The sequence below is a fragment of the Vigna unguiculata genome, chromosome 7 (assembly GCF_037176805.1).
Source record: "Vigna unguiculata cultivar grain cowpea cultivar isolate G323 ecotype 2 chromosome 7, ASM3717680v1, whole genome shotgun sequence".
NCBI lineage: Eukaryota > Viridiplantae > Streptophyta > Magnoliopsida > Fabales > Fabaceae > Vigna > Vigna unguiculata.
Window position 1 is genome coordinate 26,069,810 of NC_140798.1, and position 27,957 is coordinate 26,097,766.

The following is a 27,957-nucleotide window of genomic DNA, read 5'->3' on the forward strand; positions in this document are numbered from 1 at the left end:
TGTTCAAAAGTGTAATCTTGGTGTTTGATTTGTAAAACTTTTGAATATAGTGGAAACCAGGCTCAGGTTGTCCTAGAAAACTGGATGTAGCTCTGTGATTAAGTGAACCAGTATAAAAAAAGTTGTGCAATCTTCTTTCCCTCATCTCTCTCTCTTTGAAATTATTTAAAAACTCAAGAAAACCAAGCAATTTGATCTTTGGTGTGATTTAATGCATTCTTGTGTAATCAAAGGCTTTATACTTGTTATAAATACTGATTGGAACATGTCTTGTATGTAAAAGATTATTGTTTGAGTTGAATTCGAAAATTCTGCATTTTGCATAATTCTCCAGTATTTTAGCCGACTGAATTGCCTTTTTAATCGACTGTTTCATAACATCAAGAACAATTTAGTCTGTTGTTTTATATTTTAATCGACTGAAAGTGTACTGGTCTGCTGCATTTACATCTAAACTTTCCAGTCCGTTAGATTCAATTGAAAAGAGATTTAAGCTTTCGAAAAAATTTTATAAAGCCAATTCAACCCCTCTTCTTGGCTAAACTCACCATTTCAAAACTAAGAATTGGTATCTAGAGCAAGGTTCTTGAAAGGTATTCAAGTTTGATAAAAAAATATTTTGAAATGACTGAAAGTAAACTCCCTTTTGCTGAAGGTGCCTCTATTCATAGACCACCTATGTTTTGTGGCCTAAACTATCAGTTTTGGAAAATAAGGGTGCAAATTTTCATTGAATCTATAGATAAAGGAATTTGGGATGCAATAGTTAATGGACCATATACTCCTAAATTTGTTTTTGAAAATAAGCAGGTGGACAAGCCTTAGAGTGAATGGAATGATGAAGAAAGGAGGAGAGCTCAATATGATTGCAATGCCAAAAACATCATCACTTCATCTTTGAGCATGAATGAATTTTTTAGGGTATCCCAATGTAAGAATGCAAAGGAAATGTGGGATGTCCTAGAGGTTACACATGAAGGAACAAGTGAAGTGAAGAAAGCAAGGAAGCATGCCTTGATTCAAGAGTATGAGCTTTTCAAGATGCAAAAAGGAAAGTCCATAGCTGAAATGCAAAAGAGGTTCACTCACATAGTCAACCATCTCATGGGTCTAGGCAAAGAATTTGACAAAGAGGAGCTAAACATCAAAGTGCTTATGTGTCTTGATAGAAATTGGCAACCAAAGGTGACTGCCATATCTGAATCTAAGGATTTATCTATCATCACAACAGCTGCACTGTTTGGTAAGCTTAGAGAGCATGAGATTGAAATGCAAAGGTTAAGTGAGCTTGAAACAAGTGAGAAAAAGGTAAAACCCATAGCCTTGAAGGCTAGTTCTAAGAAGAGTGATAAAACCGAGGAAGAGATTGTTGAATCTAGTGACAATGAGAACTTGAATCTACTAGTCAAGAAGTTTGGAAAGTATCTCAAGAAGAAAGGCAACAAAGGTAATCAAAGGAGGTACAATTCTAAACAAAATGATTCAAGTAATTCTTCTAAATTCTCATGTTATAATTGTGGAAAGCAAGGACATATCGAGATTGAATGTCCTAATGTTAACAAAGAGAAGTAGAAGGCTGATAATAGGAAAAAAGAGAAAAAGGGTAAGGAAAGACGTGCCTACATACCTTGGGAGGACAATGATGATTCAACAAGTACTTCATCTCAAGAATAAAGTGAGGAAGCAAATCTATGCCTCATGGCCTGATGAAGGATTGACCCCAACCAAGGATGAAGGCACATGCTTAAGAAGACTAAGCATGTTTAGAAAGGAAGTTCACTAATCCTTCATCCCTTTCATTTGTGTTTGTTATTTTTGATTCCCAAAGTTGACTTAGTTGAATCAACTTTACTTGACTTGTTGACCATTGACTAGGTTTGACTTGTTGACTATAGTTGACTTGACTTAAGCCAACATGCTAATCTATGTTTATTTGCTTTGTAGGTTAATTAGGAGTAAGAAAGCAATGCTAGGTGGCGCATGGTGATTGGGGAGCATAAATGATGTGGAGGAGAGAGTAAAGCAAAGGCATAAAGCATAAAGTAAAAGGCATGAAGCAAGTGTACCTATGTACCTTTGGTCTCCTTTGTTTTTAGCACACTTTGGCCACCTTTTGGAGACATATGAGACACATTCTTTGTCTCCTTTTGTGCTAAAACGAAATTAGCCTTGCACACACCATAGTTAGGTCTTTTGTCTCTCATTTTTGTAACCTTATTTGACCTAGTTTCTAGAAGCTAGGGTTTGGTTTTTGTAAAGACATCCTTAGGTATCTTTTATTTCCTTAAAGACCCCTAAACTCTTCTCTATAAAGGGTGCTCGTAGACATGTAAAAGGGTTGAACATTTTGAAGTAAAAACACTCTTGTGTCTCAACCATTTGTGAGAGTTTCCTCCCTTGGAAGTGAATACTTTTAAGCCTTATCTTGCATAACAAGTGGCGGCACACATCCACTGATCTTCAAGGTTGCCATAGCTTCTAGCCTAGCCTTGTAGTGGCGTGCTTCTCACATTTTTACCATTTCTTTCCTTTCCATTTTATGTTTTCTTCTTCCTTTAATTGTTCTTGGTTTTCTATGGTTTATATGCTTTCCATTTCCTTTTCATTTTGAATCAATCCATCATCTTCTTCTCTTGAGCTTTGAGAAAGGAACCTTCACATCTAGATAGCTTGCTATCTTAATGTCCAGTGGGGATTTCACTTAGCTTTCTTAATCAACTCACACCATATTCAATAATCTTAAAAAGGAACAAAATAATCCTTCATCATGGCCGGATATGAATCATTCTCATCAAGCCAAGTAAGTTCCTTGTCATCCAAAGATAAGAATGACTATTACCAATTTTTACATGACTTTGAAGAGTTGCATAGTGAGGCAAACAAAATTGTTGTCATGAACAATTGGCTAAAAGGATTAAATAGCTGGCTAGAAAACGGAGTTAGCCAACTAGAATCAGAAACAGTCGACTTAAAAACTGATTTCGAACATTTGGAAATGATTTATAGTAATTCAGTCGATTGTTCTGAAAATAACTGGCAATAAAACCTTGTGAAAACTGCACTACTTTGAAAAATCAAGTGAAATATCTTTTGAAAACATGTGCAAAGTTCACAAAAGGAAAAGCAAACTTGGAAGCTGTTCTTGGATCTCAAAATTGTGTTTTTGGAAAGGTTAGGCTTGGTTATACACCTATCCATGAAAAGAAAGCCAAAAAGTTCTCTAGTTTCTTTTCCAAGAGTGAGCCAAATGTTATGCCCTTCATTTCTTGCAACTACTGTATGAAGAAAGGTCATATTCTTAGGAATTGTCATGTTAGAAAGTATGATGTACCTAAGGGACTTATGAAATGGATCCCAAAAGGATCTAGAAAGGCATAACCATGTTGGATCCAAACTATCAAAGGGTACCATGTAATACTATGTTGTTTTACAGGTCATAAAACAGGAAAAGAAGGGCCTATGGTACCTAGATAGTAGCTGCTTGAGGCACATGACAAATGACAAGTTCAAGATTACAAAGTTGGAGTTAAATGATGAAGGATTTGTGACTTAGAGTTTACAACAAGAGGCTAATGATTGTTGAAGAGTTAGTGTATATTGTATTTGATGAAACTAACCTTATGTAGCAAGATCAAAAGCCTAAGATTGCAAATGAAGAAGAAACAACACTGAAAAAGAAATCTGCTGCAGAATTGGAATCTGCTACAGGAAATTCAGTCGACTGAAAAAGCTGCAGATAGCAATTTACCCAAGGAGTGGATTGAACCTAAAGGATTATCAAAGGACAACATAATTTGTGACATAGAACAGGAAGTTTCCACTAGACGCAAGCTTGCATTCTTTCAACATGTTGTATTTGTTTCTCAAATTGAACCTAAGAATGTGAATGATGCATTATGTGATAGTAATTGGGTTATTGCTATGCAAGATGAACTTAATCAATTCACTAGGAATGATGTGTGGTCTCTTGTTCCTAAAACTGATACAATGAATGTGATTGGTACAAAATGGGTGTTCAGGAATAAAATGGATGAAAGTGGTAATATAATTAGGAATAAGGCTAGGCTAGTTGCTAAAGGTTATAATCAAGAGGAAGACATTGATTTTGATGAAACATATGCACCTGTGGCTAGGCTAGAAGCTGTGAGGCTATTGTTACCATATGCATGCATGTGTAATTTCAAACTTTCTCAAATGGATGTGAAAAGTGCATTCTTGAATGGTTTCTTAAATGAGGAAGTGTATGTATCACAACCCCCTGGCTTTGAAGATCACCTCTATCCTAATCATGTTTCAAATTGAAAAAGGCTTTATATGGTTTGAAACAAGCACCACGACATTGGTATGAGAGGTTAAGCAACTTTCTTTTATCTAAAGGATATGCTAGAGGTGTTGTTGATAAAACACTTTTCATTAGAAAGCATGCAAGTGATGTAATACTTGTTCAAGTATATGTAGATGATATAATCTTTGGATCAAATAATAACTCCATGTGTGAAGAGTATGTTGCAGCTATGCAGGGAGAATTTAAGATGTCTATGATGGGTGAACTAACCTACTTCCTAGGGCTGCAAGTGAAGCAACTCAAGCATAGGACATTTTTGAGCCAGTCAAAATATTGTTTTGATCTACTGAAAAAGTTCAAAATGGAGGATTGCAAAGAGGCTGTCACTCCAATTGGTACAAACTACCTTATGGATGCAGATGAGGCTGGAAACCAAGTTGATTCAACAAAATATAGAGGGTTAATTGGTTCCTTGCTATATCTAACTGCTAGTAGACCGGATATACAATTTGGTGTTTGCTTGTGTGCTAGGTTTCAATCCAATCCAAAGGAATCGCACTTTAAAGCTACAAAACGGATTCTCAAGTATCTGAAAGGGATAACTAATGTTGGATTATGGTATCCTAATGAATCTAACATTGTTCTTAGTGGTTTTTCAGATTCTGACTATGCAGGGTGCAAATTGGATAGAAAAAGCACAAGTGGCACATGCCATCTACTTGGATGAAGCCTAATCTCATGGAATAGCAAGAAGCAAGCATGTGTAGCACTCTCTACAGTTGAGACTGAGTACATAGCAGCTGGACATGCATGTGCTCAAACATATGGTTGAAGCATTAACTTATGGATTATGGTGTAAAGCTAGAGAAGGTACCCCTTTATTGTGATAATACAAGTGCAATCAACCTAACTAAGAATCCAATCCAACATTCTAAAACTAAACACATTGAAATCAGGCATCAGTTCATAAGAGATCATATTCAAAAAGGTGATATTGAAATCATGTTTGTGAAAACTGAAAATCAATTGGCGGATTTATTCACTAAACCACTTGCACATGATAGATTCAATAAGCTTAGAACTGAATTAGGTGTTCTTGACATGAAGAATATATGTTGATATCTGTTTGGCTTGTTAATCTTATTAGATCATGTGTGTGCTGCATTTAAAATGACAAAAATATGCATAATTTGAAAACTGCCAGAATTTCAATAAGCAAAATCTGCAATTTCAACATATAGATTTCATTTAAAATTTCAAAATCTGCATAATTTGTGTTCTGGAACTGTTTCAATCTGCTAAATCTCACAAAATAGCACATATATTTGATTCAAATTGGTCTGGTGTGTATTTCGTGAAATATGAAATTTTTAGTCAGCTAAAACTACAAATTTAACACATAGATTTCACTTAAAACTGCCACTGCACCAAAAATCAGTTTACTGGTACATTTTTAGTCGACTAACTCTGTATTTTTGTGTGTTAAAATCACTTATGCTGATGTGGAATTGCTTGAATTGATTTTAATTGATTGACCCAGTCAAAAGTATGCATCACATGTATGTTTTTGGACTGTAGCAGCAGTTGTAACAACTATTACATCAGCTAAAATTAACTTTTTAGATTGCATTGACCATAAAGTGCTGTAATTACATGATTTCCAATGTGCATGCATTAGATGTGAACTGTTTGTGAGTGGATTGATCATAAAACGCATGGGAAACACATCACTGCATTTCTAATTCAAATTCCCTCACATTTAATTGTTGTGATTTCCTGTACTGCATTGAAAAACTAAAAATCTGCACAATTCAATTGACTGATTTTGAAAATCAACATGTTGATTCTATAAATACTTGCATAAGCATCATGCATTGGCATTCTCATTTGCTAGTAAGAGCCAAACCTACATTTCACCATGCCTAGAAGATCACGAGCTGCCCCCTCAGATGATGAAAGCTCCACCCTACCTACTCCATCCTCTCCAAATGTTATGAATCAAGGAAGGCTTGAGATATGGTTTGAAGGCCATGAAGACAGAATTCAAACCTTCTTGATTGAGATCAATAGGAAGCAAATCATCCTTCCTAAGGTGATTCGTATGTCATGGCTAAAGGCAGAAAACTTTGGCAACCTTGAGCAACATCTCAAAGCTAAAAAATTGAAGACTTTCCTTGAGCTTTCGGGTAAGGTGTATCCGGATTTGGTGAAGGTGTTCTATGCCAACCTCAAGTTCAGCAATGGTGTTCTCAAATCAAGTGTCAAAGGTGTGGAAATGAAAATCACTAGGCAAAGATGGAAGGATGTGGTTGGCCTAAGGCAAAGAGGTGTGCAAGTCCGCAAAGGTGAAACTAGTGCAGTGGATGAGTTCAACAAGGTGCAATACTTCAACCAATGTGTGAGAAATCAAGGTGAGCAAGCTAGAAATTTCCATGTGGGAAGGCTTCGTGTGGAGGAAAGGTTGCTAGCCATGGTGGTGACCAAAATCATCATGCCTAGGGGGAGCAACCATGCTACCTTGAATGAAGGTGATTTAGTGGTGATGTACTGCATTCAAAATGGTGTGATGGTGGATTGGACATACACAATCCGTGACCATATGATGTAGGCAAAAGGCTCATAGATTTCAAGCTTCCATATGTGGTGCTCATCTCCAAGTTCATTGAGCATTTTGGTGTGGATGTGGAAGGAGAGCTTGAGGAGTCTACTAGCCTTCTCAATCATGTTTCAACATTGAATATGCACAAGATGGGATTCACCAAGGTAGGCAACACTTGGCTAGTTGAAGGAGATCAAGGTGCAAACATTGAAGTTGGAGCAAATGATCACGAAGCGGGAACTAGTGGAGGAAACCAAGAGGAAGATGAACCACAACCTATGGCAATTGAGATGTACAATCCTCCTGAGTATACTGGACCTGCATACTCCCAATTTGAGAGAATGGTTCTTAACCAACTTCAAGACCTCAACATGGCTCAAAATGCACATCACATGTACTGCACAACAAGGTTTCAAGACTTGGATGACTAACTCCATAATGTTCATGATCTCCTCTCCAATGTCTACAATAGAGACAACCCTAGGAATGACTGAAGGGGATGGCTCATAGGTCATGCATTGCATTTTCATGTTGCATTTTGTGTGTCTACTGTCTGTTCCAGTATTTTAGTTGGCTATTTTCTCATTTCAGTCAACTGATCATATCAGTTTTTAGCTTCATGATGTATCTGCATTTTTGTTTCTGTTTTGGTGTGTTTGTATTCATCCCAGGTGCTCTGCTACACCCCTATGTTACTGCTTTAATGAAAATTTTCATCTTTCCAAAATGATCTATGCATTTACTTTCATTTGATGAATCCAAAGGGGGAGAAAAATGAGTGAAAATTGAGTAAAATTGTGTCAAAGTTTGAAAACCTGAAATAAATCTATTGTAATCATATAATACTGCAAACTTAATAAAAAATCTGAAGTTAAATCATATTATTAATGATAGTGGGAGCATATGCATACGTGATATGTATGTATGCTTGTGTGCTTTTGCTTGGTTGTATATTTCGAATATTCGTATCTTGCATGCAAAAGTTTTTTCAGGTTTCTCTATGGATCGTAGCTCATCAATTCAACTCGAGGGTGTTGGCTTCATCATTTCAGGGGGAGATTGTTGGCACAAGCAAGCTTGAAGTAAAGAATTGATAAAGCCATGTGCATGAAGATCTTAAGTGTTTGATGAAGATTGAGGAAAATCCTCTTGAAGATTAAGTTTTAGTGTGTTAAATCTGTATATAACATGTTAAATGTAATGTGTTAGTGTTATCCATTGTTGATAGGCTATATGACATAGGTTAGATGTCTTGTGTGCCTTAGTGTGTCTATTTTAATCTGTTAAAATAGGTTTTAACATGTTAAAAGGCTTGTTGTATACAGTTTCTGGTACGAATGCATTCCGTCAGTTGAATTATTTTTCAATCGACTGATTTCACTTAAGTCAGGTGAAATTAGCTGACTGTACGGAAAATTCAATCGACTATTTTCACTTAAACCAAAACTATATAAGATGTGTTTTCGCGAGCCGAGGTGCGAATCTGAGTTTTTCTGAACGAAATCGTGTGATTCACCTCTAGGAAGTGTTCTCTCTCTGTAATACACAACTGCAACTCATGTTTGAAGATCTTGGTTGATCTTGGTTGATCTTGGAGGCATTTTGGCTTGTGAGTAGCTTGAAGAACACATGTATGGTGTGCTAGGGACAACCACCATCAGGTTTGGACGTTCTTGTGCCTCTTGATGGTTTGCCTGATGTGATTTCAGGTCTGCAAGTGTGATTCTTGTAGGTTGTAGTTCTAGATTTTTGTGTGAGTAAAAAATCTTGTGTGCTTTGTGTGCAAAAGTGTAATCTTGGTGTTTGATTTGTAAAATTTTTGAATATAGTGGAAACCAGGCTCAGGTTGTCCTGGAAAACTGGATGTAGCTCTGTGATTGAGTGAACCAGTTTAAAAACAATTGTGCAATCTTCTTTCCCTCATCTCTTTCTCTTTGAAACTCTTTAAAAACTCAAGAAAACCAAGCAATTTGATCTTTGGTGTGATTTAATGCGTTCTTGTGTAATTTGAGGCTTTATACTTGTTATAAATACTGATTGGAACATGTCTTGTATATAAAAGATTGTTGTTTGAGTTGAATTCGAAAATTCTGCATTCTGCATAATTCTCCAGTATTTTAGCCGACTGAATTGCCTTTTTAATCGACTATTTCATAGCATCAAGAACAATTTAGTGTGTTGTTTTATATTTTAATCGACTAAAAGTGTACTGGTCTGTTGCATTTACATCCAAACTTTCCAGTCCGTTAGATTCAATTGAATAGAGATTTAAGCTTTAGAAAAAGTTTTGTAAAGCCAATTCAACCCCCCCTTCTTGGCTAAACTCACCATTTCAAAACTAACAATAAAGATTTCTTCGTCAAGATCCCCATGTAGGAATGTAGTTTTCACATCTAACTGCTCCAGATGAAGGTTTTCTACAGCTACTATACTCGAGATATCTTTGATGGTAGTCATCTTAGCAACAAGAGAGAAAATTTCTGTGAAATCAATTCCATGTCTTTGTTGGAACCCTTTCACTACGAGTCCAGCCTTATATCGTTTGCTGCCATCTGGTTCTTCTTTTAACTGATAGACTGACATGTTTTGCAAAACCTTCTTTCCTTCTTGTAGCTTGGTTAAAGACCATGTTTTATTCTTCTGAAGAGAATTTATCTCATCTTCCATTACTAACTCCCACTTAATAGATTCATCTTCCTGCATAGCCTCATCAAGATGCTCTGGATCACCAGCATCAGTCAACAACAAGTAATGCAATGAAGGAGAATACCTTTGTGGTGCTACAATTGTTCGGCTAGATCTTCTAATCGATATTGTAGGAGTTACTTACTGTACTATTTGTTCAGGTTCTGACCTAGGCTCTAACTCAAGCTCTGAATCATGCTCTAACTCATGCTCTACTTTTGTATTCTGCCTTCTGTTGACTACATCACTTTCTGAAATTTCTTCTAATGATACCTGCTCTAGTTGTTTATTTGCATTTGCAAATTCTGTAGTCTTGTCTTTATAGAACATGTTTTCATTAAAAGTAACATTTCTACTTCTAATAATTTTCTTGTTTTGGTCATCGCAAAACCTGTAGCCATACATGTCAGATCCATAACCAATGAAATATCATCGCTTTGCCTTAGGTCCAATTTATCTCTACTATTAGAGTTCAACAAAATATATGAAGCACAACAAAAAACTTTCAAATGTGAAAGGTTTACCTCATTTCTAGACCATACTTCTTCATGTAAGGTTATGTTCATTCTTTCTTGGGTAATCTTGACTGGATTCTCATTTAAGGTTATGTTCATTCTTTCTGCCACACTATTTTATTCTGGTGTTCCTGGAACCGTCTTGATCATTCTGATCTCATTCTCTAAACAAAACTCCTTAAATTGACTACTATCATATTCTCCACCATTATCAGAGTTCAAACATTTAACCTTTAAACATTTTTTAGTCTCACCCTCCTTTTTCAACAATTTTAAACACAGAAAACACATCAGATTTATTTTTAAGAAAATAAACCCATACCTTTCTCGTAGAGTCATCAATGAAGGTTAAATAATAATGTGATCCTCCAAAGGATTTAATTGGACCTGGGCCCCAAACATTTGTATGTACTAGTTGTAGTCTTTTAACTTTAGAAGTCTTACTTGTTTTGGAGAAGCTAACCTTTTTATGCTGTCCAAAGATACAATGTTCGTAAGGTCCAACATCAACATGCTTCAAGTTAGGTATTTTACCTTTTGAGACCATGGACTTTATTCCTTTCTCATTCATATGCCTAAGCCTCTGAAAGAGGAACTATTGCCAACTTCTACAATTGATATCATATCCTTATTTGCAATCATGTAAAGAGATCTTTGCTTCTTTCCACGAGCAACAACAAGATTACCTTTCATTACCTTCCAATGTCCATCTCCAAAGGTGGTGTAATGTCCATCATCATCCAACTGCCCTATCGATATTAAGTTTCTCTTTAAGGTAGGAATATGTCTGACATTATTCAAAGTCCACACGCTTCCATTAGAGGTTTTGATATTAATATCACCTCTTCTTATAATATCAAGAGATTTTCCATCTGCAAGGTAGACCTTCCCAAACTTTCCTGAAACATAGCTAGATAATAGTTCTAAGGAAGGTTTAGTATGAAATGACGCACCTAAATCCATAATCCATGAGTCAATAGAACTATCTAAACTACATAATAGTGCTTCTTCAATTTCATCAGTTGTTGCATTTGCTAATTGATCAACATCTTGCTTCTTGTTATTTTTGTTGTTGTGCTTCCTTGGAGCCCTACATTGATTTGTAAAGTGACCCTTTTCTGAGAATTCCAACAAGTGATATGATTCCGAAATTTTGGTTGGGATCTCCCTCTAGACTTTGATCTGCCTCGGCCTTGATTACGACCTTTCTGGCTACTTCTTCCTCTAGTTTTAGTACTCAATGTTGAACCAGAATTAGAACTGGAAGATTCCCATTAACTTTTCCTCGAATATCTTCATTTAAGATCAAGTCGTGGATGTTATCAAACTTCAACTTGCTATTACTTGCAGAATTACTAATTGTAGTAACAGTTGCATTCCAACTTTCCGGAAGAGATGATAATAAAATTAATTCTTTCACCTCATCATCAAATGTTATCTGCACTGATGTCAACTACACAATAATTGTATTAAATTTACTAATATGATTAGTAATCGAGTTACCGTCACCCATTTTTAGGTTGACTAGCCTGTGAATCAAATACACTTTATTGGTTGTAGATGACTTCTCATACATATTCGACAATGCCTGCATCAAATCTACAATTGTTTTCTCATTCATGATGTTGAATGCAACATTCTTGGCTAATGTCAATCGGATCACACTGAGTGTTTATCGATCTAACAACTCTCATTCTGACTACGCCATGTCAGTTGGCTTCTGCCCTGTTAAAGGTAGATACAACTTTTTCTGATATAGGTAGTCCTCTATTTTCATCTTTCAAAACTCGAAGTCACTGCCATCAAACTTCTCAATCCTCACCTTCCCTTCTTCAATGCCATTGCTCTTACTGCTTTGAGGAAAGCTCATGCTGCTTTGACGAAAGTACCCATTACTTCTCTAAACTAAGATTCTCAAGAAGAAAGAGAAACCAAATCTTTTCTGATGTAGAAGATCAGACAATGTTGCAACCACAGAGCATACTAAGAAAAAGGAGAGAAAAATAAACGACACGAAGAATTTAACATGATTTGGCTTACAATGTGTATGCCTACTTCCACGACTACACTAGAAAGTATTTTTATACGGGTGTATCTCAAGCTTTACAAATGGTCTCTTATATAGAAATATAAAGAACCCCATCTCACAATCCTAAGCGACGTGAGACTAAATCATGTACCATAATACTAACACATAGTTATTGTACTACACCCAGCCGATTTCGTTAACATACCAACACATATCACCCTTGACCGACACCCATATCGGCCAAGGTTGGGGGACTAGTGTACCACACCTAGCCAACTCGACCAAATAGTAATAAAACAACACATATATGCCAAAACAGTCAAGTAGTCAACCTAGGCTGAGTTGACCTGAGCCTTACCAGCCTAAACCGATAACCTAAACGTCTAGAGGGACAACCTGCACAAGATGACACATGACCAACGTAAACCGCCAACAAAAGTAGCCGGCCTAGGCCGGCTACTCCAATATACTTAATAAAATCCAAGCCCCCCTGGTGTTTAGTGGATCCTCCTAAGGGCCTGGGTTAGGGCCCAGGTCCACTTACAGCCCAAGCCAAGGCCTGACCCATGACATAACCAAAAATGATTAATGCTCTATAAATACACGTGGACCCCGATAATTAAAGGTACGCATTCATTACTCCATTAGCCATTGATTTGACCTTTTGAGAGCTTTGACTTACTTGAGCTTCGGAGTCCCTTCTGCAGGTAACCCCTCTTGGGTCCAAGCCGACATGTACCAACCGGGAAGAGACCAACCGAGGAGATAGCGGACTACATGGGTAAGGTGACGCTTGTTCCTAACTTATCTTGTTTGTTCTCTACAGGAACAATTGGCGCCCACCGTGGGGTACGAGACGAACACCTTAGTACCCGTTTTCTTCGAAGATGGTTTCAACTCGCAGCAGAGCTGGAGTGAACAAGCAGACAGATGCTGGTCCCTTAGGACCTCCTGGCGTCACCCCTGACCTAGCTGCCATCCTAGACGGCCAGGCGAAGATGCAACAAGAACTGGCAGATATGAAGAAACGCAACGCTGATGAGATGGAGACGTTGCGGCAAGAGAACTCTCGCCTCAGGCGAAAAATTGAAGCTGATCCCACCCTGAAGGGAAAGGCCAAGGAGGCGTCTGACGCTGCAAGGTGCTCGGCCTTCCAGCCCACGGAAGAGGAAAGCGAATACAACCCCACCCCCACACCTTCACCACCACCCCATCCCACTCACTTCCCATCCGCTCAACCAGGACATACTACAGCCCCAACCCCCGCTGCTACCCTCCCCACCACCCAAATTCCATACAACATACCCACCACCCTGCACACTACACATGTTCCACCTTACAACCCACAACACCTTCGAACAACCCACATCCCCCCTCACAATTTACCTCCACCTTCCCCGCTATGATCAACCATCTCATCCCACCTCATCTGCTCCCACCTCACCAGCCCAGACGCCATCATCCCTTTACTGACTTTATCGCCAACACCCCCCTTCCTGCCCAGTGGGAACCATTCACGCTGAACCGCTACACCGACAAAACTGACCCTGATGAACACCTCAAAGTATACATAACCCATGTCACCCTGTACATGTCCCAAGACGCAGTCTTCTGCAAAGCCTTCCCCACCACCCTCAAGGGCCTTGCCCCAGAATGGTTCATAACCCTTCCACCTTACTCCATCGACAACTTCGACGTCCTATCCTATATGTTCTCCACCAATTTCACTGGCAGCCGTCCACACCAAACTACCACAATCTCCCTTCTGGGCATTAGACAAGAACAAGGCGAACCACTCAGAGCGTTCATAGATTGCTTCAGTAAGGCAGCTCTTCGAACCCCACACCTCAACCAAGAGATGATCCTCCAATGCATGGCACTTACCCTACAACCTAACCCCTTCGCCAACAACGTCTACCTCCACCCACCAGCCTCTATGCACAAACTTAAATTGTGTGCGGCCGACTATGTTCGCATGGAGGAAATGCAGACCCTCCATACCAAATTCTGCAATGACTATGCAGCCACCACCGCCAATCCTACCCCACAACCTCCCCGCCCTGATACCCGCCCACGCAAGCCCCGCCAACCCCGCTTCACCAGATACGCCCCTCTTACCGTAGCCCGATCCCGCATCCTTAATGAGGTCCTACAAGCTGACCTCATCCCTCCACCACGCAAGACCACCACTGCTCCTAACGCCGATATGACCAAGTATTGTCGCTACCACCGCAATCATGGCCACACCACAGAAGAACTGGTCCGCGTGGCCATTTTCGCCGTTTCATCCGCAGGGATGACCATCACTCTCGATCCCGCCACCCCCCTCGATCCGACCATAGACGCCCTGCACACGACCCTTGCCACGACAGACGCCCGGCCCAACCTGCTAACCAGGAACCCCAACCGGCCCGTACCGACATCACCCCCACCGATCCTCCCCTACGTGGCACTATCAACACCATCTCTGATGGCTTCGCTAGTGGACAGTCCACCTCTTCTGCCAGAAAGAAACACCTCCGCCATATCCAATCCATCAATCATATCACCCATTCCCACCACAGACGCCGTATGCCTCCCATGATCTTCACAGATGACGACTTTCATGGACTCGACCATCACCAAGATGACCCCATGGTCATCACCGTTGAAATCAAAAACTACGCCGTTAAGAAAGTCCTTGTCGACCAGGGCAACTCCGTTAACATTCTATATTGGGCCACCTACCAAAAACTCTAACTCCCGGACACTACTATGGTCTCGTATGACGAACCAATCTATGGCTTTTCTAGCGAACAGGTTTCCACCCGCAGCTACATCGACCTTCACATCGTGTTTTGCGAAGGAACCCAAACCAAAACCCTTCCAATCCGCTTCCTCATCGTCGATGCGCCAACATCCTACAATGTCCTCCTGGGTCGTCCTTCCCTCAACACCCTTGGCGCTGTTGTCTTCACCCCTCACTTGGCCATGAAGTTCCCTTCTCCTTCTGGTGACATCCTCACTGTCCACTATGACCAACGCCTAGAACGCAAATGCTACATGGCTAGCCTACGCCCACAACTCCCAATTCAAGAAACCAACCACATTAAGCGACCACCTGGCTTCGGCATCGCCCTATCAGACGAAGATCTAGATCCCAGAGTAGGCCGGGATGTCCGTCTCGAACCAGTTGAGGAGACCTCCCCTCTAGAACTTCCCAACGGCCACTCCATCAACCTAGGCACCGGTTTGAACTCTAACGAGCGTGTCATCATCACACCCATCCTCATCAGCAACACAGACCTTTTTGCCTGGTCAGCAGCTGACCTACCTGGGGTGGACCCTCTAGTAGCATCCCACAAACTATCCATCTACAAAGACGCCCGCTACATCTCCTAGAAGAAACGCAAACTTGGCGAAGAACGTCGACTAGCGGCTAAGGTTGAGGTCGACAAGTTACTGAGTGCAGGATTCATAGAAGAAGCTCAGTACACCACTTGGCTTTCTAACGTAGTCTTGGTGAAGAAAGCCAATGGAAAATGGCGGATGTGTGTAGACTACACGAATCTGAACACGGCCTGTCCTCGCGATGCCTACCTTTTACCCAATATCGACCGACTTGTTAACGGCGCGGCAAGGAATAAAGTGCTTAGCTTTTTGGATGCATATTCTGGATACAACCAAATCCCCATGGCCGCATCTGACATGAACAAGACCGCCTTCATTATGGACGATGCCAACTACTTCTATAGAGTTATGCCTTTTGGTCTTAAGAACGCTGGAGCAACCTACCAACGGCTAATGGACAAGATTTTCAGTCATCTAATGGCACAATGTGTTGAAGTATATGTTGATGACATGGTTGTCAAGTCTCCAAGCCACCATCAACATGTCGAGGACCTCTCGACAGTCTTCTCCGCGCTACGCTAATACAACCTTCGCCTCAACCATGACAAGTGTGTATTCGGCGTCGACCGTGGTAAATTCCTTGGGTTTATGTTAACCCAACGCGGCATAGAGGCCAATCCCAAAAAATGCAAGGCAATTATCGAGATGCACAGTCCCACTACAATCAAAGAGGTCCAACACCTCATAGGCCGCCTCACAGCCATTTCCCGCTTCCTACCCAAACTGGCTGAACAAACCCAACCCATAGTCCAACTCCTAAAGAAATCCACCCGGTTCACGTGGACTGACGATTGTTAACAAATCTTTCAAAAACTAAAAACCACCCTAACCTCACCACCTATCCTCCACAAGCCGAACACTCGCTAACCCCTCCTCGTATACATCACAGCTACCGACCACACCGTCAGCACCGCGCTCGTCCAAGAAATAGAAGGCACGCAGCATCCTGTCTACTTCATTAGCAGAACGCTGCAAGATCCTGAAACCAGATATCAAATGGTAGAGAAGTTGGCCCTATCCTTAATCCACGGAGCTCGCCGCCTACGCCCATACTTCCAAAACCATAGCATCACCCTCAAAACCGACTACCCAATCCAAAAAATATTGCAAAAACCAGATATAGCCGAACAGATGTCATCTTGGGCCGTCGAGTTGTCGGAATTCAACATTCGTTACGAACCCATGGCCCCATTAAAGCCCAATGTCTCTTAGATTTTGTCAATGACCTCCAGCACATACCCACAGAGGACTAGTGGACGCTTCATGTAGATGGTTCCTCAAATCCAAAAGGTGCTGGTGCCGGCATCGTGTTAGAAGGGCCCAACGACATCCTCATCGAAAAATCCCTTCACTTCGCCTTCAAAACATCCAACAACCAGGCTGAATATGAAGCTATCCTTGTCGGCCTTTCCCTTGCTCGCGAAGTAGGTGTCAAGACGCTAACATGCAAAACCGACTCCAAGCTTACTATAGGGCACCTAAATGACGAGTTCCAGATTAAAAACCCTATCCTTCTATAAAATTACCATCTGGTCCGTGCAATCATTCAATCTGCCTTTGAACGAGTCTGCATCGAACACATCAGAGCCGACATCCTCTCCAAATTGGCCAGCACCAAATTAAAAAGCTGCCACCGATCCCTATTGCAGCAAACATTATCTACACCCTCCATCACACATACTTGTCAAAACCTAACCCATGCCCCAACTGACAACACCACCCATCCCTAAAGCCATAATTGGACCACCCCCTATATCCAATACCTAAAAACCGGCAACCACCCACAAGATGCGGACAAAACTTGGCTGGCTAAGGCCGTCAGGTATACCATGATAGGCGATGACCTTTACAAACGCGGGTACGGCCAACCTCTCCTCAAATGTGTCACGACAGAGCAAGCACAATATATTATTAAAAAGCTACATGAAGGCATTTGCGGCTACCATTCCGGCGCACGTACAATGGCTACTAGAGTCCTTAGAGCCGGGTACTTCTGGCCGACTATAGAAGCAGACTGCCAGGACTATGTCAGAAAGTGCAAACCATGCCAAAAACATGGCAACCTCATCCACCAGAAGCAAGAACAACTCCACCACATACTATCCCCATGGCCCTTCGCTAAATGGGGAATGGATATCCTTGGCCCCTTCTCACCCGACAAGGGGCAAGTGAAATTCCTGATCGTAGCCGTCGAGTACTTCACCAAATAGATAGAAGCCAAGCCACTAACCACTATCACGGCCCAGCAAGTTCAGTAGTTTGTTTGGAAAGATATTATATGTAGATATGGCATCCCACACACCATCATCACCGACAATGGCCGACAATTTATAGATAAGGAGCTAGCCAAGTTCTACACTGGCTTGGGCATCAAACACATCACAAGTTCTGTAGAACACCCGAAAACTAATGGACAAGCAGAGGCGGTCAACAAGGTTATCCTAGTGGAACTGCGTAAGAGATTAGATAGCGCCAAAGGCCGATGGCCCGAAGAGTTAGTAGAAGTGCTATGGGCTTATAGGTGCACCCCTCAGTCATCAACAAACGAATCCTCATTCAGCCTAGTTTACGGTGCAAACGCCATGATACCGGTTGAAATTGGTGAACCATCCCTGCACCGAGAAGTATACAACCCAACCCACAACCACCAAAACATGGCCACTCATCTCGACCTCCTACCCGAACTTAGAGAAAAAGCCCAGATACGCAACTTAGCTGCCAAACAAAGAGCTGCCAGAAAGTATAACGCAAACCTATATCCACGATCATTCGCAATCGGGGACTTAGTAATGTGATCCCAATAAGCCTAAGCTCAAATTCATCAACAAGCGCAAGCCCACCTCGAGGCTCAATCACTAGAAGCATGATGAAGAAGATCCACATGGGCCTCTCACAAGATGATCAAGTCAATCATGGGCTTTTCACTTTATTCACATGGGCCAAAGAAATCTACAAAATATGAGTTAATGCATGGAAGACCATAGTTTAGATTTAAATTGGGCCATTGTTTAGGCCTTGTTTTTCGAGAATAATAAGTCAAACATTGTGTAGTAAAATTGATAAAATTGGGCTTGACTAAGCCCAATAAGAGATTTGGCCATGAGCTACCAAAGGTCAAAGGTAGACTAAGTGGAAGTCAACATTCCTTCCTACACCTCATGGATCATGCATCCCATGGAGCCAAGTCCACACTCCACCCATGTGCCTCCTTCATCCGAGGGCTAAGAGAGTGTCTTCTTTTCCAAGCCTTCATCCAAAGGCTAGGAAGATGCCTCCTTCTCCAAGCCACCATCCAAGGGTGATGATTAAAGCTTCTCCTCCAAGCTTAATCTAAGGGCCAAGAATTAGTCTAGCTTTTAGGCTCACATATAAAAGCCAAAAGTAGACCATTTGTACATTTTAACTCTTGAAATTTCTAATAGAATGTTTGTGTTGAGATCACTCCACTCTTCTATTATTTTGAGAGCACACATGGCTAATCTTCTCCTTCATCTCCTCTAGCCACCTTCCATACCATAGCTTCACTTCTACTCTTCATCTTCACCAAAAACCTCCATTGCCTAGAGCTCTTCTTGCTCTTATCTTCATTTCCGTTGCATTTCATCTTCTTTTTGGTGTCTTCCATGGATCTCCTTCCTCTCCTACACCAAGGACGTCCATCAATTGGTATCTAGAGCCATCCAAGCCTTTGGTGCATCCATCCTCTTGGTTTGGGTAAGGTTCTTGGTCCATACTTGTCTCTTGTTTCAATTTCCGTTTTGTCTCTCTTCTCCACTGTTTTCTTCACTTTTGCTGCTGTTTTTTTCATGTTTTTTATGCTCTCCACCGTTTGACATTGAGGCTACATGAATCTCCATTGATTCATCTTGTAGTACTCCTTGCTTCATTGGTGCAAATCTGTTTTTAGGTTCCATTTTCGTTTTCCAGCACTTGTTCTTTTCTTCCTTGCTGTTTTTCTTCATTTTAATCGGTGCATCTTTCAATTTTCAGTTCCTTATATTGTGTTTTGTCTTAAGTCATGTTTTAGCACTTTAATTCATCTTAATTTTCGTTCATATGGCTGAATTCTGCACTTGCTTGATGAGAACCAAGTCCTACATCACACAAAATGAGCTATGAACTTCAAGTGATGCTTGTGGATGTGTAAGGCAATGGTCTCACTGTTTTTCGTCCATTTCACCGATTGGATTGTGCTTTTGAGTGTTTAAGATGTTCTTCTATGATTCATACTTGATTTTAGATCATAATCAAGTTCATTCATCTTGAATTTTCATAGAACATCTTACAATTTCCGTGAGCAATTCTGCTCCAGTCTGTTTTTTCCAGATTTCACTGCACGCACACCTACTGTTTGAGATTTGTCATGACTTACTGCCTGGTCCAAATTTTAATCTGAATTTTTCCTCATTTAGCTAACATCCAGACGAAACATACAAAAAAAGAATCATTCAAAAATGTTGAGTACAAAAAAAATGAAAAATCGGCGAAGTTGAGGAAAATTTTCACGTTTTCTGGCGCAGTGATCTCGGGAATTTTATGTTTTACTGCTGTTTTGTGCGATTTGTGGTGCTTTTAAGTGCTCTTTGTTATTCTAATTGATTCCTTGATTGTGTACTCTATATTGGCTTGAGTTTGCCTTCAATAGAAGTGGAATTTATTCCCTCAATTTGGCACAAAATTGCAATGAGTACAGTGGCTGTTTTTGAGCACTTTTTCTTCACTATTTTAAGTTTTTTTTTTCATCTATTCTAGTGCATTTCTAGGTTCCTTTTTGTGGTGCTTGCCTTTCTTTCCAGCCTTTAATTTCTTGCTTGTCACTTCTTGAATCTCCTTCTAGTCATGTTTCATTTCAATTCTCTTTTGGTTTAACATTTCTAATTAGCTTTTCTTGCTTTCTCCTTTGTTTGGGTTCATATACTTGACTCTTGGTTATTGGTTGTGATTGATGATGCTATGAAGTTTAGAATGGTTTCTATGATTTGGTAGCATCTTAGGTGGTGGATATTGAAGTAGAATTTTAGCTTGTGTGCTTATCCTTTTCCTCACCTATTGAGAGTTTTGGACCTATTCATTTGAGAGAGTGTGTGCTAACTCCATTGCTTGGTATAGTTTTCTTGCTATTTTGTTTTTTGGTGCAGGTTTGGTGGCTGTTTTGGCCTTAAAAACAAGGCTATAGTTGCTATTTTGCACTTCATTTTGGTGGCTTTAGGTGCTTACAAGTGCCTTACTTGGTGGTGGTCTTTGTTCAAATCAAAAGGAGGCTACAAGCCAAGCTCTTGGCTCTTGATTTTGTGCAAATTGGCAGCACTTTGGCAGCACATTTGGAGTTGCATTGTTTCTTATTTTTGGCTTTATTTCTTTGTACTTTATACTTCTTTTTGGCACATATATTTGGTACCATTTTGAAGCCTCCTTGATTGTGAAATTGCATCTTTTGAGCATCAAAATTTGAGATATTAAGTGGCTTGAGGTTGCTTCATTTTGAGTACCAAATTAGTGAACCAAATTTGCTTTCAAGTTCTCAATTGTATCCATGGCCTACTTAGGTGTCTTGGGGAACCAAAGGTGTTCAATCCCATCTCCTAAGTAGAACCTTTTTTTTCATATTATAGTGCAACGTTTTAGTAAGTGAGTGTGTTGAAAGTTCTAAGTGCTTTCTCACCTTGCTTTTAGGTCGCATAGATTAGACGCTTAGTGGTTTTAATTTGTGAGACCAAAGTCTCTAAAATTTTTGCCATTTAGGGGTTCGTTTTTAGTGTTAGTCTTTTCTTTTCTTTGAGTCTTGTTTATGCTTGTTGTGTGTTTTGCCTCATGTGATTCTATCTACTTATTACTTGAACATTTGTGTGAACTTTGAGTACTTTTTCAAGTGTAACCTTGGCAAGGATTGGCCTTGGTACTTAAGAAGTCCGTGAGACTCACCTCGCTTACCTGGAGGTACACTTGTGCTAGTCCTCTTCTTTCACCCATTTATCCAAGTGCATAAGTTCATTCAATCATCATGAGTACATATTCTACATATAGTCCTAGGTTGCATAAGCATGATAGTCATGAGTTGCATCATACATTTCATAGTGACATTCCATTCTTTGGGGAGGATATAGGTCCACTATCATTCATAGATTGGATGTGGGATATAGAGAAGTTGGTGCAACCATTCTTTAATAGATATAGTCAGTATGATATTCTTAGGCATGTTATTTCTAGATTTGTAGGACGTGCATGTGAGTGGTGGCATCAAAGGCAATTTCAAGTGGAAAAGGGAAGAGCATCATGCATTAATACCTTTTATGAACTAAAAGCATGCATGTGGAAACATTTTGTTCCCTCTTCATATAGGATCACTCGAGAGCAACAGTCTCGACTAGAAAACTTCATTGATATAGGAGATGCATTCATTCAAAATCTAAAGAAGTTTTCTCGTCAAGAAAGAGATTTTAAAGATAAACTTGACTTGCTCTTGAGTAAGAAAAGAGAAATTGAAAAGCAAAGAGAAATTAAAAAGCAAAGAGACCATGTGCAAAAAGAGCAAGAGGAGAAGAAAAGAAGAGATAGAGAGGAAGAGGAAAGGAAAGAATTTGACAAGGCATTGAGAGAAAAGAGAGCAAAAATAGAGCTTGAAAAGAAAGAGAAAGAGGAAGAAGAAATCCTACTCAACAAAGGAGTGCTACTAAAGGCACCTCCAAACCCCACAATTCTCATTGAATTAGGAATTTTAAAGGGAGTGCTCAAATCTTTTAACTCTTCTCATTTCATCAATCATTCTCATTTCTTCAAACCAATATTTACTTTTGCTAAGTTTTTCAAGCCAATTTCCCTTCCCATTGTTTTAAACTCCTCAAAAGATTTTGCAAAATCAAACTTTGAGTTAATGTTGCCTACTAGGTTTGAGACAACTCAAAGTACACAAAATTATTTTTGTGAAGTAGATCTTGTTCATCTTCAAGTAACTTTCAACAATACAACAAGACCTTCTTTTGTCCTCTACTTTAGATATCCTCCTACTTATCAGTATGGTGTTCATTCCACTTTCAATATATCTCATTTAATTCCTTTTGTAGGATCCATGGATGATGAACACCAAGATTTGAGGGCAAATCCTCTTCAAGGGGGAGGGGATGATGTGATCCCAATAAGCCTAAGCTCAAATGCATCAACAAGCGCAAGCCCACCTCGAGGCTCAATCACTAGAAGCATGATGAAGAAGATCCACATGGGCCTCTCACAAGATGATCAAGTCAATCATGGGCTTTTCACTTTATTCACATGGGCCAAAGAAATCTACAAAATATGAGTTAATGCATGGAAGACCATAGTTTAGATTTAAATTGGGCCATTGTTTAGGCCTTGTTTTTCGAGAATAATAAGTCAAACATTGTGTAGTAAAATTGATAAAATTGGGCTTGACTAAGCCCAATAAGAGATTTGGCCATGAGCTACCAAAGGTCAAAGGTAGACTAAGTGGAAGTCAACATTCCTTCCTACACCTCATGGATCATGCATCCCATGGAGCCAAGTCCACACTCCACCCATGTGCCTCCTTCATCCAAGGGCTAAGAGAGTGTCTTCTTTTCCAAGCCTTCATCCAAAGGCTAGGAAGATGCCTCCTTCTCCAAGCCACCATCCAAGGGTGATGATTAAAGCTTCTCCTCCAAGCTTAATCTAAGGGCCAAGAATTAGTCTAGCTTTTAGGCTCACATATAAAAGCCAAAAGTAGACCATTTGTACATTTTAACTCTTGAAATTTCTAATAGAATGTTTGTGTTGAGATCACTCCACTCTTCTATTATTTTGAGAGCACACATGGCTAATCTTCTCCTTCATCTCCTCTAGCCACCTTCCATACCATAGCTTCACTTCTACTCTTCATCTTCACCAAAAACCTCCATTGCCTAGAGCTCTTCTTGCTCTTATCTTCATTTCCGCTGCATTTCATCTTCTTTTTGGTGTCTTCCATGGATCTCCTTCCTCTCCTACACCAAGGACGTCCATCACTTAGTATGGAGAATGGCCAGTAGTGCAAGAAAGAAGGATGGCAAATTCTCCGCCAACTGGGATGGCCCATACCGCATACGTGAAGACACTGGAGGAGGCGCTTATCGCCTGGAACACTTATCTGGAGAAGAGATCCCCAATACTTGGAATGTGTCCCACCTCAAATTCTACTTTAGTTAAATGCATACTGTATTAAACCAAATACTTGTAACCCTGGGTGTACTCTTTTTCCTCACCTGGTCTTTTTTCCCTAAGGAGGGTTTTGGCCAGGGAGGTTTTAACGAGGCACCCTAGATTCAATGAATAAAATGAAGGGTTCTCAACTATACATCTTTCCTCTATTTCACTTTCATAATCGTTTAAGTTCCCCACCCTTACCACAAGTAAGCGGCCTGGGTCGAACACTATCAACTCGTTGGTTAAATCATTTAAGTTCCCCACCCTTACCACAAGTAAGCAGCCTGGGTCGAACACTATCAACTCGTTGGTTAAATCGTTTAAGTTCCCCACCCTTACCACAAGTAAGCGGCCTGGGTCGAACACTATCAACTCGTTGGTTAATTCTTTAAGTTCCCCACCCTTACCACAAGTAAGCGGCCTGGGTCGAACACCCTTAACTCGTGGTTAATTCGTTTAAGTTCCCCACCCTTACCACAAGTAAACGGCCTAAGTCGAACTCCCTTAACATACAATCGATCGTGCCATACATAAACCACAAATCATCAAAACCCATCATACACAATAACATACAGAACATTAATCGCATTAAACATAAATGCAAAAGAAGTGTACCAACGTAACATAATGTACTGACTATTACAGACATAGGCTCAAATAATATTTTCGAATCAATAGAAATTAAAGTCCTCGACATCACCCGCTTCCTTCTCCTCTTTAGCCGCCTTCTCATCTGCCTCCTCATCCAGACTGCTTCAATCTTCCTTGACAAGCTTCCTATCAATAACGTCCTTGTTCACATCAAACTTTGAGTCCGTAATGTCAACCTCCTGATGGAAAAAAGGTTGCTTGACGTAGTCCCTTCTCAAAGCCGTTGATGTGCTCTTGTATAATACAATTCTTCAAGTCGTCAAGCTCACCTACAACACCTTCATACTTGTCTTTCAGTTTGCCATAGTCTTCCTTCAACTCTCCTATTCTCTTGTTCAATTTTCCCTCTGAATCCAAACAGCGAACCCTCCACCTTGCCAGCCTCTTTCTCTCTTCCTCCCAACCCTCCCTCTCCTTCTTCCACGCAGCCCTCTCTTCCTAAAACTTGTCGACTTTTCCCTACAACTCTTCTACCTTTTCCCGACCTCCCTCCTTCACCTTCCGCCGATAATAAGATCCCACGCGACGGCTTAATATCAAGGCTTTGCTCCCGAACTCCACCATTGTCCTCACGATATGATCTGCCTCCATACCATCAATAGAGTTTATAATGGTATCTGGGAGGTTGATCGCGATATATTTCCTGACAGATATCTCCGACAACGCAATCAAGCCAGACTCCGGCCCCTTCACCCCACTAGCCGACCTCGCCCCACTGGCCGACCCCGCCCCGAGTAGGGCCGCCCTCACTTTCTTCACATCCTTCCCCTTGCTGGGGCGAGGCGGCAACTCGGCCTTCCTCTTCGTTCTGCCATACACGTGTACTTCCACCACAGACTCTTGCAGTTTGGGAACATCAGTCTTTCTAGTTGCCTTAGCTTTAGCGGCCATCGCCTTCCTCAACGACTGAAAGAGCGCCAAATTCTTCTTCCCTGATTGCGCATGTGCCCTACAATAACATATTAAACACCGTTTAAAACAACTTAGAATCAGTAACACAGTTTAAGTAACAAATAGATACCTTCAATATCTATAATCGGATGCACCGAATTATAAACTCTAACTAGGCCCTTAGTGGGCAACTTATCAACAAACTTCATCAAGGTCTCCACCACCTCCTTATCCCCCGCCGACAACTCATCGATCCCCATATCCTTGTACCGAGAAGGGTGCCCGTCCAGCTAAATGGGAACTTTGTACTCCCATCTGTGTTCAAGAAATAGGGCTTCCCCTCTTCCTTCACCATAACTTTGAAGTATCCGTCCTTAAAGTGCTTGAAGAACTGGGAAAATGCGTCCAACCTACTGATGCTGGGACGACTTATCATAGACATGCAAGTTGTCGGTTGGCGGGGTCTAGTGTCATAGAAGTACAGAAAAGCATAAGGTGAAGGCTCCAAATATAGAGATTGGCACAAAATACGGAAAGCTTGCATGTAAGCCCAACTGTTCGGGTGCAACTGCGTAGGTGCCACGTCCAGCGCGCGCAACACACCCATAGTGAAATCATCTAACGGCAGCCGCACATGTAGCTGAGAAAAGTGACACATGTACATGTAGAAGAACTTCTTTGTTGCCCCCTCTTGCCCGTGACACACACGGTCGATGGCGCTAACCCTCTCCAGGGAAACGATACTCCCGCTTACACCCTTTGCGATGATAGGCATACAATTCAGCCAAGAGTTCAGCGGCGAGACCACCGGAATAAGGATGATTGATTACGGACATCGACAGCCACCCACCCGTAACCGCCCTTGGCCGACCAGTTACTCTCGGCCAACTCCTCTAGGGGATCTTCTCGGACCTCCCTCACCGTTTCCATAGGGATTCCACCTACCATACCTCCAGAACTGGTGCACTCCTCGTCAACTTGCCTACCTCTAGTCCTCCCCGACTCTACACTCTCACTACTAAACGTAGACAACGACACGCTATCACTATTAGACATCCCTTTTCTCGTGTTTCTAGAAAGATGTCGGCTGGAATTGGCAACTAGGTGGACAAGAAAACGCACACAAGATCTCTGAATAGGAAATTCTCGCAAATGAACTAGTAAACCCTTACCTGTTTTGAAATCCATATTTATATGCCAGAATTCCAAACGGCAAAAACCCCTTCCCGCCAAAACAACAACTCATACCAATCGACACAATCATTACAAGAGACATAACTCTTAAAAATGACGGTGCCAAAACCCCTGATTTGACCCCTGACATCCCTTCACCTACCATCAGCCTTTCATCATCATTAGCCTTAACACTGTTCATCACACTTAAAGGTTGGGGGACTGGTGTACTACACCCAGCCGATCCCGTTAACATACCAACACATATCACCCTTGAGCGACACCCATATCGGCTAAGGTTGGGGGACTGGTGTACCACACCTAGCCAACTCGACCAAATAGTAATAAAACGATACATATATGCCAAAACAGTCAAGTAGTCAACCTAGGCTGAGTTGACCTAAGCCTTACCAGCCTAAACCGATAACCTGAACGTCTAGAGGGACAACCTGCACAAGACGACACATGACCAACGTAAACCGCCAACAAAAGTAGTCGGCCTAGGCCGGCTACTCCAATATACTTAATAAAATCCAAGCCTCCCTGGTGTTCAGTGGATCCTCCTAAGGGCCTGGGTTAGGGCCCAGGCCCACTTACAGCCCAAGCTAAAGCCCAAGCCAGGGCCCAGCCCATGACATAACCAAAAATGATTAATGCTCTATAAATACACGTGGACCCCAATAATTAAAGGTACGCATTCATTACTCCATTAATCACTGATTTGACCATCTGAGAGCTTTGACTTACTTGAGCTTCGGAATCCCTTCTGCAGGTAACCCCTTCTGGGTCCAAGCCGACATGTACCAACCGAGAAGATAGCGAACTACATGGGTAAGGTGACGCTTGTACCTAACTTATCTTGTTTGTTCTCTGCAGGAACAGTTATATTTATCGTTTGTAATGATAAAACAAATAAAATCCAAAACGAATATAATATTGTATTATATATCTTTAATAAACAAATAACCACGTACATGAATATCACAACAACCAGCAAATGCTAACCCATGCAGCTTTAAATAGGACAAAAACATCAAAGTTTTTTTTTTTTAAGTTAATAGAGTACAATAAGTTTTAATATAATTGTATATCATTCCACATTTTCTAAAACAATACGTGTACCACTTAAAAGGTTTCTAAAATCCAAAGCAGTATGTCGTTGTTTTCTATAACCTTAAAATAACACCGCAATGTCAAACTGAAGATGCAATTACCAAAGAAAAAAAAACTAATACTACAATACTAGAGAGCTCATATGCAACATATAAAAATTTAAAATATCAACCCTCAAAACATTCTATTGTCATTTATATAATAACTAAAAAGAAACAATACAACAAAATCATTTAACATGACAAAACCAACTTAAACTACATTTACATATAGAAAAAGGAATAAAAGTTGTAATTACCGCATCTTTCACACATAATTAGCTTTGTAAGTAATATACCATAATTCAACGTAATACAAACAGTGTCACATATATAATGTTCTGTTACTAATTTAAATGACGTCATCCAAGAGAACTAAATTAAACACAAATTACGAAAATGAGAATCATTTTAAA

The 27,957-nt window shown here is 40.6% G+C and overlaps 1 protein-coding gene across 1 annotated transcript; it reads left to right on the forward strand.

The window, feature by feature from the left end:
* Positions 1 to 18,328: 18,328 nt before the first annotated feature.
* LOC146884716 (uncharacterized) lies at positions 18,329 to 23,276 on the forward strand. Its single transcript, XM_085675456.1, has 2 exons — positions 18,329 to 19,217; positions 20,613 to 23,276. Exon 2 carries the CDS (start codon positions 21,505 to 21,507, stop codon positions 22,795 to 22,797), a length of 1,293 nt encoding a protein of 430 aa, XP_085531582.1. The 5' UTR covers positions 18,329 to 19,217; positions 20,613 to 21,504; the 3' UTR covers positions 22,798 to 23,276.
* Positions 23,277 to 27,957: the final 4,681 nt, after the last annotated feature.